The 17,865-nt window shown below is 39.0% G+C and overlaps 1 protein-coding gene across 1 annotated transcript; it reads right to left on the bottom strand.

Annotated features, from left to right (window-relative positions):
- Nucleotides 1–3,338: 3,338 nt before the first annotated feature.
- Nucleotides 3,339–17,446, bottom strand: CNPPD1 (cyclin Pas1/PHO80 domain containing 1). Its single transcript, XM_039348789.1, has 8 exons — nt 17,378–17,446; nt 13,494–13,596; nt 11,856–11,937; nt 10,914–11,034; nt 7,535–7,663; nt 6,599–6,660; nt 5,887–6,004; nt 3,339–4,947 (listed from the first exon to the last, which is right to left on the bottom strand). Exons 1-8 carry the CDS (start codon nt 17,444–17,446, stop codon nt 4,363–4,365), a joined length of 1,269 nt encoding a protein of 422 aa, XP_039204723.1. The 3' UTR covers nt 3,339–4,362.
- Between the last annotated feature and the right edge of the window lie 419 nt (nt 17,447–17,865).

Raw genomic sequence — 17,865 nt, 5'->3', positions numbered from 1 at the left:
AGGACTTCCCTCAGACCCTCCCTCTCCTTCTTTCTTCCTAAGTACAGAGCGGTGGGAAAATATTTGAGATGAGGGAGGGAGACAAACAGACAAGAAATGCAGCTGGGGAGGTGTCACCCTTCATGAGGAATGAAGAAACGCACCATCGCCTAGAAGTGGCCAGCACATGGCCCTCACCTACTTTACATATCTGGCTTGGTGGGCTCTGGGGAAGGGGATGTCATGAGCAGTGTGAGAGTCAACGTTACCTGCGCAATGCCGCCCAGCCCCCAGCCTGCCCAGTTTCGGCAGGCAGTGGGGCACTCTCCTCACAGCACCGAGAGATTGAGTCGGGCTGTGCAAAGATCGCCAGCTTTGCACCTTGCTGCCTGCTGAAATTGGGCAGGCTGGGGGCTAGGCAGCATTGCACTTCTCATCAGATTCGTGCCACCTGGCTCAGCCTCTCGGCGCTGTGAGGAGAGCACCCCGCTTCCTGCCGAAACCCCTCCCCCAGAGCTCATCAAGCCGGATATCTGAAGTAGACGAGGGCCATTTGCTGGCCACTTTCAGGTGTATTTCTTCATTCCTCACAAAGGGTGACACCTCCCCAGCATGCATTCAGGCAGTGGGGCCTACGCAGCAGGGGCTGGTTCCTCACTGTTTCCAGACGGCCTTGTGGAGCTAAGACTGAATGCGTTTCAGCATAGATGGCCACCACAAAATTGTACATTGGCTTCCGGCTGGCCTGGGCCAGGGCCAAAACAGTGGGGGCCATTCCCTTACTGTTTCCAGGATGGCTTCACATGGCACATGAAACCACTTCGCGGGCCACATCCGGCCCCCGGGCCTTATGTTTGATATGTCTGATCTATAGAGTATTTGTTTTACCAAACATATTTTTTAAAGACCAACATACAATAAAACAAAGAAAAAGCCAGCATTAGAGAAAATGTTGGATTTGACAATAGTATAGTTATCCATGCCTTAGTTACTGTACATTTCACTTTGACTACTGCAAGATATACTACATGGGATTATTTTTTATGTAGGCATAGAAGTTGTAAACGGTAGAAAACGGGGCATCTGTAATGCTAACTGGTGCACAGGGTCTTATGATGTCCATATTAAAAGATCCACACAATTTACTTATTCTTTCCCAAGTATAAAATTAAATTTGTTAACTTTTTGGAGTCCTGAGTGGTGGAGGGTCTGGGTATCTGAGAAATCACCTCTCTCCTTACAAATCTGTCCAGATATCTGCAGATCCCTCTCCGGAAAATTCTTCCCATCCCTGGTATTTCAGTAGTCCCTTGAATTACCACCTGCAAGGATTTTCTTGTGCATTGCTTTCAAACATTCCTTTAAAAAATTTATACTCTTCTTCCTCCTTCCCATCAAGCATGGTATACACCCATTGACAGGCTTTTATTGTTAATACTCTTAACTTGTATTATTTATTTTGTATTTGGTATTTTAGTTGTTGTTATCCATGAATATGCAATAAGAAGGTGAATTGAAATTGAATAAACAAACTTGTTGACAGATAAAAAGAACTAAGTAATGTTTTAAATTGTATCTGGTGCAGTAAAGGACCAGAGAGTAAACACTCTATTGTATTGTATAGTCCAGTATAAATATGGGCATCTGTAGCCAAATAGTGAATTGGAAAATGCAGCTTGTGTCAAATATTGGGATGCAAACATATGACAGTGGTATTTGCATCATCATGCACATGTAATTTTGACATCATTGCTGTTTGCTGTAAACCTTTTTAATAAAATGTGAGAGTACACTCTTCCTAGCCAATCAGAGTTCAGCTAGAACTATTCCTCTAACTAAAGAAATGTTAATTGAGTGGCAGGTAGTGCTCTGGGATCCAGTAGATCTTTAGATCTAAGTTGAGCAAGTTCTTGATTTGTTGAATGGTGCTGACATGATACTATGTCCATTCATGGACAAGTGCAGCCTTACTGTAGATATCCACCCATTTTGTCACCAGGCCTGGGGACATGGAGAGACTTCATTATGTTGTTTTTGCCATGGGCGGTTGGGGTGGTTTTTTTAATGTGTTTTTATTATATGGTAATTTTTTAAAAAAGTTGTAAGCTGCCCAAAGCCACCTGTGTGTCAGTTGAGTGGTTATATAAATTTGTTTAATAAATAATAAATATCGAGAGCGAACTAGAAATATGTTATGATTTTGTTGTATTAGTATTTTCCCATTTTCACTAGTTTTTGGTTCATTTCCAATGAACCAAATTGAAAGTGCTCATTTCCTGAAGCCTATTTAACTTGAAAGATCATCTACCCTCTATATTCCTGTATCATGGCATTCTCTAATTGCTTCTGCAAAATGAGGTGTGGTGGATAGCTATTTAACAGAATGCAGTTCCAGTCCTGGTATGTCATTCTCAAACAAGCTTGCCCAATCGCTCAAGTTGATTCAAAATCCTGCTTTAGGACTTTGTTCTTTTCTGGCTACGACTCTACAGACATATGTTCTATATCACAAAGAAAGCCCAGTCTCCAGAGGAGTGGTATAAATGTTCTAATATTTCCTCAAAATGCATTAGTGCAATACAAATTATACTGTAATGTTCTTTCTTTCTATTTTTGAATCTAGTTCAAAGAATAATAAACGGTTCTACCATCAGACACATACATCTCACTTGTGGCTTTATACAAGATGTGTGTGTGTGTGTGTGTGTGTGTGTGTGTGTGTGTGTGTGTGTGTTTCAGTGTTTTGACCCTTAGCAGCTGCCTGGAGAAGTCCGTTCAGTTTTCTTGCCAAATTTTAGAAGTGGTTTGCCATGGCCTCTTTCGTAGGGCTAAGAGAGAAAGTAGCCCAAAGACTTCTAGTACTATACATACAGGCTGAGAACTTGCAGAAGCATTTTTTGCACAAGAATACATATCTGCATCCAGAATATTAGGCGAGTTAAGTGGATCACACTATATCTTTGAACAGCTTTGAGGCACAGATTCATAAGGCTACTTTACTTCTGTATGTTTTAGCATAGATGTGTGAATACACAAAATAGAACAGGGTGAGAATATTAGCTAAACTATTCTGCTATTTTTAGGAAGTACTGTAAAATAAAGTGTAAGATACTCAAGTGGCATAATGTTCAGCAGTAATATCTCTGAGCTATACATACCATTTAGAGCAGTATTTTCTTAACCTTGACAACTTCAATTCCAAGAGTTGGCTGGCTGGGGAATTCTGGGAGTTGAAGTCCACACATCTTAAAGTTGGCAAGGTTAAGAAACACTGCCTTAAGCTCCCAGAAAGAAAAGAAAGCAGCTGATGGTACTGGATGCAGGTTTGATAGTGTGAAACAAACAAACAAACAAACAAATGAGACAGAAACACACAAATACCTTTATTAGAAGAGATCCTATCTACAAATTACAGTGGAAAACTAATGCAGGAAAAAGTTGGAAGAAACTGGGGTAGGACAGCCTTTCTTATTCAGGTATACCCCAGAGAGTTTGAATTATCACTCCCCTCAGCCATTAGCCATGCGAACTGAGGATCACAGAAAGTAGTAATCCAGCGTATCTGGAGGCAATCTGCTTGCTAAAGGCAGTTATAAGAAAAAAACGGCCATCCTTCTACCCACTTCTGTCACAAAAAGTGAAGGAGGCAGTCAAGCACTCATAAATAAAACCAGGAATTCCAAACTATCCTTAGACTTCCATACCCTAATTAACAGTACTCAACGAGTGGTATCCCACCCTACCTTCGTCCTCATGTAACAGCACAAAACCTGCTTGGCTTTTAGGAAAACAACAGGTAGACACAGGCAGAGAACACGAGTAATGACTTTACATACTTGTTGATTATGTAACAATCACTGCTAATCTAAACTGTGTAGAGTTGCTGCTATTCACCACCATGGTAGCCAGATCCCATAGCTCTTACAGAGAAATCTACCTGGCAAATTCCTCCACAAATACAGCTAAGCTGGGAAGATTTATGGTGCCTGATGCAAGCAGTCCTGATATATGTGTCCTCACCCAATTCCGCAAGGAGGGACTCAGACCAGTCTCCAGTGCATGTAACTGGCTTATATGAAATGGAAGAAGGGCTTATCAGACTTTGTGCTCCCTGTCCCAGTCTCAACACTTTAGATGAGATGCGGTCTTCCAATAAACCCCTTAAAGCTTTTTAAGCATCACTGTCAATTTGGGAGAAGAGAAAGATACCGAAGTCAAATTTTAAAAGGTAAGTGAGTTAATATCTGCTGCAATACAGTGTACCAAGTGCTTCGTTTCCATCTCTAGCCTTTCCTGCCTGGTGTCCCATGACTCTGAGGTACCAAGGCTTTTCTTATCAAGGTGTTCACCCTCTACGTCTAAGCTACATCTTTCTTTCCAACCTTAACTAGGAAACATAAAAGTTTTGAACCTGCCAAGCTCTAAAGAAGCCTGCCAAGGACACTGTTGCAGTGCTAGAGGTTCCGGCCAGTCTTTGCAATTAGGAGACAAACGAAGGGGTCTGTCCCAGCACGAGCTGCTGGAGCAACAGGGAAGTCCAAAGTGAGTTGACTGTTGAGCAAAACGGGTGCAAGCTGTGTGGTTGGCTGTCATGCAGGAAGTGGGCTGTTGGCAGTGCGGGCAAAGCGAAGAGCTGATGGGGGCTGATGAATAAGATAATGCCTTAAGGACTTTGCCCCAGAGATACAGCACCGTAACTGAAACCCCACTGATTCCTCTCTGCTGCTTTTCATCTTGAAAGGTTTGATTCTCCACCCTGGGCCATGAAGGACAATATGGTGGCTCTTGTTTGCAATCCATATTCTGGGCTGAAGACGAAAGAGGCAGACATGAAACCACAGCATCTCTGGTGCTGGTAACAGCAGTAGGACCAGATCTTTTCACATGGATAGTGTGATGCATCACTGCGGCTGAAGCAAATACAGCGGCAACACCTGTCAGATATACCACACCAAGAATGCACGCCAGCTATAGAAGGGGGAGAAAAAAAAAGAAAGGAACCAGATTATGCACCGTTTTTAGTCTCAGAAATGGAGCAATCCATTGGATCAGAATATATTGTCCACTCCAATTACTTATCCCACTCTCTTTCAAATGCAGAAGGCTAGGAATTTGTAAACCAACAAAGGGGAAAAAAACTTCCATTATCTAGCAAGGTCACGTGGGACAAATGCTGCTAGATATGCTAGTTTTTGATTATTTATTGCAGAGTTCACACATATCATACTAAACCATAATGCAGTATATTTGGTTTAACATGGATAATTTATTTAATAAATCTTGGTTGAACAAATCTTCATGTTTTGACTACTCTACTGTGAATTTTGTTGCTTTATAAGTGTTTAACATTTTTTAATCTGTCTGCATTAAGCCACCACTTTTAAGGGCTTCTAAACTGAAAAATGGTGTAGAAAGTTAGTAAAATCACAGATGAAATAAGACAGAAGGTTATCAAATTCTACCTAGTAAAAATCAGGACCGGGATACCTGGCTTCTTTGGATCAGTCAGAACATGTGACATTTGAAAGTACATAATAGCTATTCAAAGAAAATACAAAGAAGTTTGTCCTTGGAGGGTGCAGACAGTCAGAGAAGCTTAATTCAACTGAAGGTTATTGGTGAGGTTTCTGTCTCTCTAACACTCCCATCCCCACCGCCACAATTAATATCAATTCACAGTTTCTCATTGTCTTCTCTCTGGGCAGTTGGGCAGCTAGCAAAACAAGCATCCTATCATTTTTACCCCAAGTAGACATACCAGGGATCTCAGAATTAGGATCACTCTCTCATTTGCACACCACACCCTAAATAGTCTATTGACATGTCCCTATTTTTAACTACCTCATTTACAACCCCTTGTTCTCTTTGTCACTCCCTTTTTTTCACTTTAGGCAATTTGGTTCCTACCTTGGCTACCTGCTGGTAGAATTGACCCAAAGCCTGCTGCCACAAAGTTTGCTCCAGTAGAACACACAGATCGGTGTAGGTGAACCAGCCACGTCTAATACCCTGCTTCTCAGCCACACTGTAGGAACAAAACAAATTGCAGAACCTTTATTCAAAACTGCAATTTGTTTACTCAAAACAAATTGCAGAACCTTTACTCAAGAACATCCCCACATAGTTTCTGATTTCTGGTGCCATCAGACCTACACAAACAAACCACTTCCTTGTATTACAGTTATAGCAACAGATCTAATTGATCTACAGTGCCAATCAGTAACACTCCTCACTTCACACACAAAATCTCTCTTCAGTGGAACATGAAGAATAAAAGGAGTTTTCTTTGGAGAGGATTTACAAAGCTGACTAGGTCACGTGGACAGTACTTCCAGTTTTAGAACAAAACACATTCTGTTTCCAAAGTTCAGCAAAAATGTACACTGTACATTCTGATATATTGTGAAGTCACATGTGGGAAGACAGAAGAGAGGCTGAACGGCCTCACATCCAGTGGTCCTGAAATAATTCATATAGTGGCTTCATCAAGGTCTTGCAGTCTAGCTATGGATACGGCAGTCCATTTAGAATAGAAAGTAATTATTTTCCCAACCCTCTCAAAGAACTCCTTTTATGCCAGTTCTAGAAAAATGTTAGCATCTTGATCAAAAACACCTACCGTCCTTCCAGCCAGCTGAGCACTTCAAAAAACTCCTTGGGATCTGTAAAAAGGCTCCAGTCCTGTAGATAAGGAAAGAATGATTGAAACAGTGAGCTAAAATTGTTTTTCTATCCCCCTTTTACCAAGGCAGGGCTTCAATTTTTATATGAACAGTGCATGAAACATAAGCAGGAAGGATTGAAAGATGCTCCATACTAACTACATTTAAATGTAAAAATGTTCCCCATATTCAGTTTGGGTAGTGCCTCGTAACAGCCATAGGTAGTGCTTTTATTTCTCACTTAAAATATCTCCAACAAATTTTCAACTGCAACTGGTGTGAGGTTCTGCTCATGGAATGTCCTTCTATTTCAAGTGGAAGAGAAATTCCTTAAGTCTTGCAGACATCTGGCTAAAGCAGACATGTCAAACTCGTGATGTCACATGACGCCGCGCAACATATCGGGCTGTTTTTGCCATTGCTGGCAATGGGGTAGGCGCGGCTTCCAGATGACATGTCCGGCCCACAGGCCAACAGTTTGACACCCCTGGGCTAAAGCCATTCATTTTACCAATCTTTCAACAGGTTATTTTGCTGGGATTTTGTTTTAAACAATACTGTCTGCTTGACAATTACTGTTTTTGCTTTGGATTGTTCTTATTGTTGTTGCAAGTATTTGGGTTTCATTCATTCCTCAATCTATTGCTCTGAATTTACTTATGCTTCACAGTACTAAATGAAATCTGTATTAATCTTGCATTTTAACAACATAAAATCCAACGTCTTTCATTCAATCTTCATTGTAATTATAGTTAAAACTCCTACAGCTTTGCTACTCTTAAAGTGCACACATCTTCTCATGTCCTTTTAGCCTATTGATTTCTCTGAACTTTGGCTGAAAGTAACAAAGATTTGTGCATCTCCCTCACATAACACATCTTTAGAAGTCTTACAATGGCACGGAGGAAATTCATCTCCAGCATATTCATAGTCTGTACATCCACCTTGCCTGCAGTGCCCCATTCATCGTTGAATACCTCTTCCTCTTCTCCTTCATCATAAAGGTATTTGCTGGCAACCATCTGAAAGCAACAGGAGGAGGGCTAGATTAAAAACACTGATCACTGTACTTTGCCTTAGTATAGGAATGGAATCAAGAAATTGCAATTTCCCCTATTTCTATAGTTGGAAGAAAACCCCAATCCTCAATTTCCAAATTCTCAGATATTTTGGGAGGTGAAAGAGAGGGAGAGTTTTATAGTATAGATTTTTATAATATAGATTTTAAAGCCAGCATAAAAAAATCAATACTAAAGCTTAGGTGAGAGACCAATTCACAAAACTAAATATCAGCAAGTATACAGATAAAGTATGATTGACCTGAAGCTAGAAAGATTAAGAGGAAGGTGGAGGGAGCCTGTGACAGGACACCTGGAATGTATTATAAAATGAGAAAATATGTTGGAGAACTTTTTTCAGGATTTCTGCTTTATGTTTACACACGCACATACCCCCCCTTATTCCATTTTATTTTTACATCTTGATCCTTGTTCTAGATACAGTTGTTCATAATCTTATTTCATTTCAAAGGGCAATGAAAGCTGAACTCTCTTGCCTTTACACTAAGTATCAAAACTGAGGTATGTCAGAAAGTCAATTTCATCTCCCTCATATAATCCTTTCCTCCAGAAGAATTCCTTGGCGGAGAAAAGACCAATGATCAGAGTGGTGTCCCTGCTCCAATTTGCCATCCTGGAACAATGGATTCTTATTCGTGTTTGTATTATTTGTTTTTTGAAGGGCAAAACAAAGCTTTTTGAAGGATATTGTCACATGGTTGGGGTTTTTTTTGTTGAGTTTTAGTATTAAATTTGTTAATGTTCTCTGTATTTTATTTAGCAACCATTTTTTTTTTGATACTAACACAGCATTTCAGGAGCACAAAATTGAGTTTGATGCTTGGATTTCTCACAGGTTGTGGCTAAGAGTCTCTTATGCTTCTCTCTGTGAGAGATTAGGCATTGCTAGGTAGATGATATTGTTGTGCGGTCACAGTTAATCCTGCTATTTCGCATAACTCACTTCTTTTGAGAATTCATGTGCATCTCAGCTGCACCTTTCATTAGGGAGGATGTGAATTTGATGAAACAAATTAAAGATCAAAGTCGAACTCATATAAAAAGAGTTTATAGTGTTTTAGTGGAACTGGATTCAGAAACAGAATTAGTTAAAGATTGTATGGTTAAATGGGCTCAAAATTTTGATGAGCCGATTTTATCAGATACATGGGAGATAATCTGAGTGAGGAATGTCAAATTTACTCAAGCCCAAAATTTACGAGAAAATTTTTATAAAATGTTTTATAGGTGGCACCTTGATGCACAAAAGATGTCTTGTATGTATTCAAATGTGCAGCCTGAATGTTGGAGATGTGGTTGTTTGGACACAACGTATTATCATATTTGTTGGTCATGTAGAAATATAAAGGCTTTTTGGATTACGATTTGGTGGAACATTCAGAAGATTTTTAATAGAAGGATAAAATTTACACCACAATTGTTTTTGTTAGGTATTATTGTTGATTGTGATGATAAAGAAATTATTCTAATGTTGAATTTAATTACAGCGCAAGGTTGCTGATTGGGCAATATTGGAAGAAGGACCCTTTGCCTACTTTAGAAGAATGGTTTCTTAAAGTTTCTTATTTATCCGAAATGGCAAAAATTTCGGCTTATCTGAAAGATCAATCACAAGAGAAATATATTTTGGTGTGGAAAAGATGGGTGAATTTTATACAGAATAAATATGAGATTAGAAAGTATTATTTAGCTTTTGAATAATCTATGTTTAAGGGTAATGGTTAGAATCTTTGCTTTTATGTATTGGAGTTAAAGTATTTAAAATTTTGTTTTTTGGATGTATGTATAATTGTTTGATGTTCATTTAAATTGTATGTTTTTTGTTGTTTTTAATCCTGTATTCAGCTCTGGGAAGTAGGGGGAGGATGATGGGGGGGTGGGAGGGGGGAGTATTTTATTGTAAAATTTTAAAAACTTTCAATAAAAAAAATAAGAAAATATGGAAGTGGAACAACGATGGTTAAATATGGGGAGAAAGAACAATATTTAAAACTAGATTGTTGTTGTTGTTAGTTATGAAGTTGTGTCCGACCCATTGTAACCCCATGGACAACGTTCCTCCAGGTCTTCCTGTTCTCTACCATCTTTGGGAGTCCATTTAAGTTCACGTCTCCTGCTTCAGTGACTCCATCCAGCCACCTCATTCTCTGTCATCCCGTTCTTCTATTGCCCTCAATCCTTCCCAGCATTAGGCTCTTCTCCAGTGAGTCCTTCCTTCTCATTAGGTGGCCAAAGTATTTGAATTTCAACTTCAGGATCTGGCCTTCTAAAGAGCAGTCGGGGTTGATCTCTTCTAGGACTCGCAGGAGTCTTCTCCAGGACCATAGTTCAAAGGCCTCAATTCTTTGGCACTCAGCCTTTCTTATGGTCCAACTTTCACATCCATACATTGCAACTGGGAAAACCATGGCCTGGACTATACACACTTTTGTTGGCAGGGTGATGTCTCTGCTTTTTAGTATGCTGTCTAGATTTGCCATAGCTTTCCTCCCCAGGAGCAAGCGTCTTCTAATTTCTTGGCTGCAGTCCCCATCTGCGGTGATCTTGAAGCCCAGGAAAATAAAATCCCCATGTATTTCTTCCCCATCTATTTGCCAGGAATTGAGAGGGCCGGATGCCATGATCTTGGTTTTCTTAATGTTGAGTTTCAAGTCAACTTTTGCACTCTCCTTCTTCACCCACATCAAGAGGCTCTTTAGTTCCTCTTCACTTTCTGCCATTAGAGTGGTATCATCTGCATATCTTAGGTTTGATTTAAAGTTTATATATCAATACAAATGTTGTTCAATAGATATCACAAAATAAGTTCAGTAATGCTTAAGTATCATCCTATAGTACTGGAAAGTTCAATATTTTCCATAATTATAGTAGTTTGGATCCAATACAAGTTTTCAGACTTTTTAAAAATATCATATCTTTATCAACTGGACCACCATATATCTCCATGGTGAGAATGTTGTGAAATGATGGAGTCTGGATGGACCAAGACAGCTTGTAGTACAGACAAAAGATCCTGAACATTTCTTCATAGCGTTACAGTTGTACACATTTTGGGAAAAGACTCATTATAAAGTACATGTACCTTCTATTTTCTAAGATGATTAAATGTGTGGATAGTTATATAAACAAACACACGCACTCTCACACACAAGCATTCTGCTTTGCCTGCCTCCATCCCAACCCAATTACTCACCATTGAAATCAAGAAAAGATCAGAGGATGAGATCTGTTGTAGGTATTCAGGATCACGGTGCCGAAGTCGCTCAATGTAAACCAAGGCCAACATCATGGAGCAGGGAGAAATACAAGCTTCCCTAAAAGAAGCAGTATATTGCAAATCTCATTGCATAGGACTCAAATAGAGATCTTTCTTAAGGCCAATTTAGCTGCACAACCAAACATTATTAAAATTATGATATATTCTGCAACATATATTCTGCCAGAGTGCCCACAGTAAAAATGACAATAAAGGTTATCTGTCTAAAATAGCTATTGTGTATTTACAAGCTCCACTCTTGAATGCTGATAAGAAGTGGAAACATTCCTGATTTGGATTTAAAAAGATGAGAAATACTATCCTGATCACATTTTGTTTATTGCCTTCCTATAATTGGCTGTCGTGAGAACAGAAGGATTCTTTATTCTGAACCAACATGCTTCCTCTTATGATTCAAACAAGTGACTGCAAGAACTCTCCTATAGTAATTTTAACTATTCACAATTATAAGTAACAAGAATGCCAGTTTGGTGTAGTGGTTAAGGTGGTGGCATAGAAACCAGGAGACTGTGAATTCTAGTCTCACTGTAGGCACAAAGACTGGCTGGGTGACTTTGGGCCTGTCACACTCTCTCAGCCAAACTCACCTCACAGGGTTGTTTTTTGTGAGGAAAATAGGAAGGAGAAATAGTACATATGTTTGTTGCCTTTACTTATTAAGTAATAAAGTTGGAATACAAATCTAATAAATAAATAAAATATTTTTTTTCTTTCTAGTCATTTTTCCCCTACAATAAGAAAGTATCTTTTTCCACAGCAGCATTTGTTCAAATGAAATGTAAAAAGGTACAACAATAAACATGAATGCAAAAAAAAAAAAAAGTGGTCCAAAGGAGCAGAAGGAGAATTAGGCCATACCGGGAGACATGAGAAACGTATTTCTTTTGAAGTCTCCTAATTGGACTAGGAGCAGCTTTCTGAAGTAATTCAACGGCAATATCTAGAACATAAAAATAGCTGACATCAATACAACGCAAAGAGATCCTTCTTCTCAAGCTGAGGAAATGCCTTGCTCAAACTTAACGGAAGTTAACATACTGGAACCTAACATCCCTTTCTGGAACTCTTCACTCTCTCTCCCTCTTTGTGTGTGTGTGTGCGTGTGTGTATGTGTGTGTGTGTGTGTGTGTGTGTGTGTGTGCGTGTGTGTATTGAACTGTGCTTGATTAAAATAATTGTTCAAGAACGAGAGATAACAAATGCTGAGAAGGAATTCTCATGCTCAGACTAGCAGTTTCTCACTTCAAGATGGAGGGTGATGGTTTGTAAAATTTCACACCCAAAATATTTCAAAACAAATCCTTTTCCACCTTTTCCCATCTGATTTCCCTCAGAAGCCTCTCAGACATAAGAAAGTTACAGGTACATGTGTTACTAACAGGTGAGAAGGTAAAGAAGAAAAAAGATACTCCTTCCACTATAGATTTGCATTTGTCAGATTTATTTTCTTTATTCCCAATCCTTTGTTTAAGTTGATTTACATCTTAATGGCATCTCTATAATTAATGAGACTTGTACCAAGTCTGTTGTTAGAACTTTGGTAGTTGTCTGACTTAGAAGTATCCCAATCTCACCAAGTTCTCTTTAACAAGATTTATTACTATAAAAGCAAAAATAACATCAAGATGTAGTGTTGAAAAAAGCTGTTTTGTTTCCACTGAACGTTTTCCCTAATTTCAGTATTGATCAGGAACCTTGATTAGAAGCTAGAAAGCTGTTTATTGGCTAAAATTAGGAATGTAAACAAAATTATAAATTTATTTTCAAGCTAAACCACAGGATCTGCTTCAATAGACTCTGCCACAACAAAGATAAATACCTAATTTACTGAATATCATTTAGAAATAATTCATATAAATTTTAGGAAAAAAGCATATCTTTGGGAAATTACATATAAGAATAAATGTAATTGTTATATTTTTAAATGAAATAATAGAGTAACATAGTCTGCTGGGACGGACTAAATTTTGATTGTTCTTCTCTATCCTTTCATTCATTTAGTTCTTAGAAATGGGCAACTCATGATTAATTTCTAAATGCAGAATAACATAGCATAAGGAGAAAGCTATTATTCTGTTCTTCATTTCATCTCTCTTATGCATACCCACTACCCATATCTGATCCTATACTTTATTTAAAATGAAAATCTTACGGCAAAAACCACTGATCTTTTTTCTTGAACATTTTCCCATTTAGTTCATGGTGCTTTCTATTAAGTGCTTGGGCCTAGCTGTGAAGTATTGTATATTTACAACAAAATTCAGAGAACTCTTACATACTCGACTACTCTCTCAGGTGTTTAACTAGCCCAGCAATGCTAACAAATGAACAAAGCAAGGTGAGAATTCATGAACTCTTTTAAAAGTAAGCTAGAATTTGACAGAATTGATTATATAGCCAACTGGGTGTATATGTGAAGATAAGCCTTGGTCCAATTTCCAATAGATTGTAATCTTCTCCTGCATTTCATTTTTTCCTCTCTTAAACGAAACTCACCTGCAACTGGACTTGAGAGATTATCAAGGGCACTGTCTTTATCCCAGCCATAGTAAAGTCGTTTACGTACACGATCACTCAACTGCTGGTGCTTGGGAAGGAACTGAAAAAAAGAAATCCATAACTCTATAATACACAAACACACCATCTTTCTCCCCACACCAATTACAAACAACCAAAGATTTCATTTCAATACATAAACAAGTCCTAAGCACCTGTAGGAATATTATAAGCAACTTTCATCTTGTGACTTGTTCTTCAGAAAAATCTGACTAGATCTAGATTACTGAACCAGTTTGGTCTAATCTAGTGGTTAAGGCATCAGGCTAGAAAATGGGAGCCTGTGAGTTCTAAAGCCACCTTAAACATGAAAGCTGGTTGGGCCAATCACTCTCTCAGCCCAACTCACATCACAGCAAAAAATAGGAATGAGTATTACATATTTTCCTTGCCTTGAGTTGTTTATCAAAATAATAGAAAGCAGGATAATAAATAAATAAACAAACATGTAGAATTATACCTTAAGGGTCTTTTCAAATTTCCAAAGTTCAATTTCCAAAACGTTCATATACTGTATCCCTTCCCTCATGTGTTATCTCTAATCTAATTAACAATCCATTAAACCCAAACCATTATGCAAAGTTGCTTTTTTCAGTTATCCTCTTCATATATATTCCTCAGCCTGTCTTATCTATTGCATTAAGCCATAGTTTCTTACCCTTTATTTATTACATTAACATGCATTTATTTTTGCACATTTACATGCTGTAATCCTAGTGGCTTTATTTCCTTACAGTCATTTAATTTTAACAAACTTTATAGTGAAAACAGTACAATAAAAATAATAAAATTTTCTCTAAACCTGAGTAAAACTTGTATTTTAAAACCCTTCTGAAATTGTAACAAGGAAGAAATCAGAGTTAATTCCAGTCGCAAATTGTTTCAAAATAGGGATCTTCCCACAGAAAAGACAGAATTACTGTTAAAGCATATCAATAACCTACAAAAGTGCCCTGTTGAGGACCTAGGAGTTGCTGGATTCATATACCACACTACAGTAATTCAGAGATCACAGACCACAACAGTTGACTTCATAGGCAAAGCTAAAGTTAAACAAATCCAACTATTGTATAGCTTGCTGGCTGATTTATTTATGAAATTCAGATACCACCACACAACAGTTTACAGCAGTAAAACCAGTGGTGGGATTCAGCCGGTTCGCACCACTTCGGCAGAACCAGTAGCTAATTTTTTGTTGCCCAGGCCCAGAACGGACTTCCAGAAGTAGCATCTACACAGAGAACTAGTTGTTCACATATTTGAATCCCACCACTGAGTAAAACTCAAAACCACTATATAATAAAACCAAAATAAACAGCAACATAACAATCATTACTTTTTAGAATCTCATGAATTTACTCAATCACAAATATCTTGGCCTTGATTTTGCTTTCAGCCTAAAGCAACAGCAAAATTATTTGTGTGGGGGGGGAAGGGCGCATATATGCACGCACACTTTCTAATTCCAATTAAATTATTTTTGAGGCTGCTCTCTTTAGCCGTTTTCAAGTTGGCCACTTATTTTTGGGGGGGAAGCTCTCTTTTCTCTGTTTCTCTAAAGTCTGGATTTAAAAGATCAAAAGATTTTTTCCTCCAAAAGGAAAGGCTGGTGCCTGCTTGGAGACATACAGTATTTCTAGTTTGAGATCAAGATGCATATTCAAAATATCTGCAGTTAACATGACATGCAGCTGAAAATCTGGAGTACCCTGTGGCAGCAACACACTTGATAAGGCAACCTTCACAATACCTTCACATCCGATATAATTTAGAACTTCAGTGAATATTTTCTGACATACATTTTGGTTCTTTCAATGAGAATTAAACTTAGACCTTTACTTCCATGTATGTACTCAACTAACAAGGTCAGACAACTTTCATTCAGATCAATTTTTCTTAATTTCACAGACGCACCACACACCTTTTCCCCTCTTTCAGCGCACATTCTATCATTTCTTCCTCTCTAAATTTCTAATTTCAATCCTCCATATGCCATGGTCATCACCAAATCGGCCCATAGATATTTACCAAGAATAACACTTATGTCATATGTCTACCTCAAGTATTCCCTGCTTATTTGTTAGTTTTAGCATATTTTGTGCACATGCCACAAATGCCGACAAACCAAACCAAATTCTCTACTTCACTCTACTATACTCTAGCTTCTCTAGAGATAAACAAGGTTGTAATATACTTGCTATTTATTGCACAGAGAAATTTTAAAAAATGGGAAGAATTAGGTAAGCAAGCATATATAAAAATACATGGCTTCCAACCAGTTTTTCTATTACTTTTAAAGGTAAATACTGGGCCAGCCCTTTTCCTACTCTCTTAAGACTTTACCAATCTCCAACAATTCTTATAAGCATTATAAGCATTAAAGATGCACAATTCTAGGATCTTAGATTCCCAGTGTTTTAGGAGATCTTCCAAAGCTTTGATACGGCCTGGGGAGTATCCCAAACATTATTAAATTATAATTTTTAGTGAATGGAGAATAATCATGTTAAATATTATTAATTTTATTAATGATACTTTTATTAATTGAATCTAAGTGTAAGTTAAATTTAAGGGAAATCAGTATTTGACTTAGTCATAACAAATATAACAAAAGTCCAAGAAAAAGTCTCTTCACTTCTTTTGCATGGGAGTCTGTATCTTATGAGAACATTAATAAATGCAAACAAGCCAATAAGCCCTGTCAAGTGTGGGGAGGAGTCAGGTGCAAGCAACCAGAACCCTCAGGGATAATCTCAAGCAGAAGCTTTATTATTAGTTACCTGTGTTAGAAGAATTTAACCAGACTGACTGCATTCCCTTGGGAATGGTCGGATAAGGCTTCAGGGATTCTGGGGAGGTCAGGCCTTTGTCACTTCCTGCAAAGCGAGGTGTCTAAGCCAGGGATAGGCAACCTCGGCTCTTTTATGACTCGTGGACTTCAACTCCCAGAATAGCATAGCATATGCTGACTCAGGAATTCTGGGAGTTGAAGTCATAAAAGAGCCGAGGTTGCCTACCCCTGGTCTAAGCTCAGCCCTCTCTTAACACCTCCCTCCAGTCTAGCTGGAGATTGTCAATGCCTTTTTTCACTGGCAAAGCAATTGCAATAGTGTTAAGAAAGTTTCCCTAGGGTTTTGTGCTGATTCATGAAAACATAAAATATTATTTTCTGCACTACTGATTTATAGCATTTTCTAGAGTAATCCAGACCATCAAAATTACAGTAAACAGGCTTTATACTGAAGTCAGAAATGACTAGGTCCAGTTGATCCTATGAAGATGCCTAAAATGCCATTGTGATGAACTGGCAAAGCCTCTGTCTCCACGACAGAATGTCCTTGTTTCTAAAGGAGTTTAGCCCTTGTTATACCTCTGACTATAATTTATAATGTATTCTTTTGATCTCTTATTTCCTCAGTATAAGGAGGTAGGTATTCAGGCTCTGAAATTTTAAGGAATGTCACAAATCACACTCAGTGTGAGTTTTAAAGGAATGGATTCACTGATACAGAAACATTATTGTAGGGTGAAAAAAACGTAAACTGGGCTGAAAGGAAAAAGGGAGTTTGCTGGTAGATCTCGGGGTGATCTGAAGCAGTTCAGTAAAGAGCTTTACCTCGGTTCTAGCAATAAAAACGGACGCGTCTTTCTGCCAGAATCAAAAGCAAGGGCGCGTGGCAGATCGATTATCGATCAGCAAAGAAAGGCAGCGACGGCGCACAGGACGGAGAGAGGAAAGCTGAAGAACAAGAAACGGACGCGACTATTCAAAGCAAAAACAGCTTTGGGCGGGTTGGACGAGAGTGACGACGAAGACAACTCACCGTGAACTCCTGGAAGCCGCTCAGGGAGAAAGCGCCCTCCTCGTCCAGAAAAAGCTTGTCTAGGTCCATCTCGATCGAGAAGCGCGAAGAGGCGTCGGGAGAGGCTTCGGGAGGCGACTCCCTGTTTCGAGCGGAACGGCGATGGGAACCTGTCACTACAAGATCTAGTTGCCTTTCCCCTCGCCGCCGCCTCCGGACCCCGACTCCCCAGCGATCAGGCAGCTCTAGGCTGGCCTGCGCCTCCGAAAAGAAAGAACCCAGGCCCGGCGCGGCTTCTCGCCTTCCTGTTCCTAGGGCGGGAAAGGAGGCGGTCTTTCTGCGGCCGCCCTTCCAGGGCACCAGCCAGACATAAAAGGCTTGGCGGGCTGGTTGTAGGATGAGTTACGGAGCGACTGACGTTATAATTCCACCTCAGGGCCAAATAATAAACCATCCGGGGAAGGGCGAACTTCGCCTTTGGAAAGGGGAAAACGAGCGGCTTCTTTTAA

The sequence above is a fragment of the Crotalus tigris genome, unplaced genomic scaffold (assembly GCF_016545835.1).
Source record: "Crotalus tigris isolate CLP2741 ecotype Arizona unplaced genomic scaffold, ASM1654583v1 scf7180000018173.423308, whole genome shotgun sequence".
In the NCBI taxonomy this organism is placed as follows: Eukaryota; Metazoa; Chordata; class Lepidosauria; order Squamata; family Viperidae; genus Crotalus; species Crotalus tigris.
The sequence above is the reverse complement of the archived record's forward strand: the minus strand, read 5'-3'. Positions and strand labels throughout refer to the sequence as shown.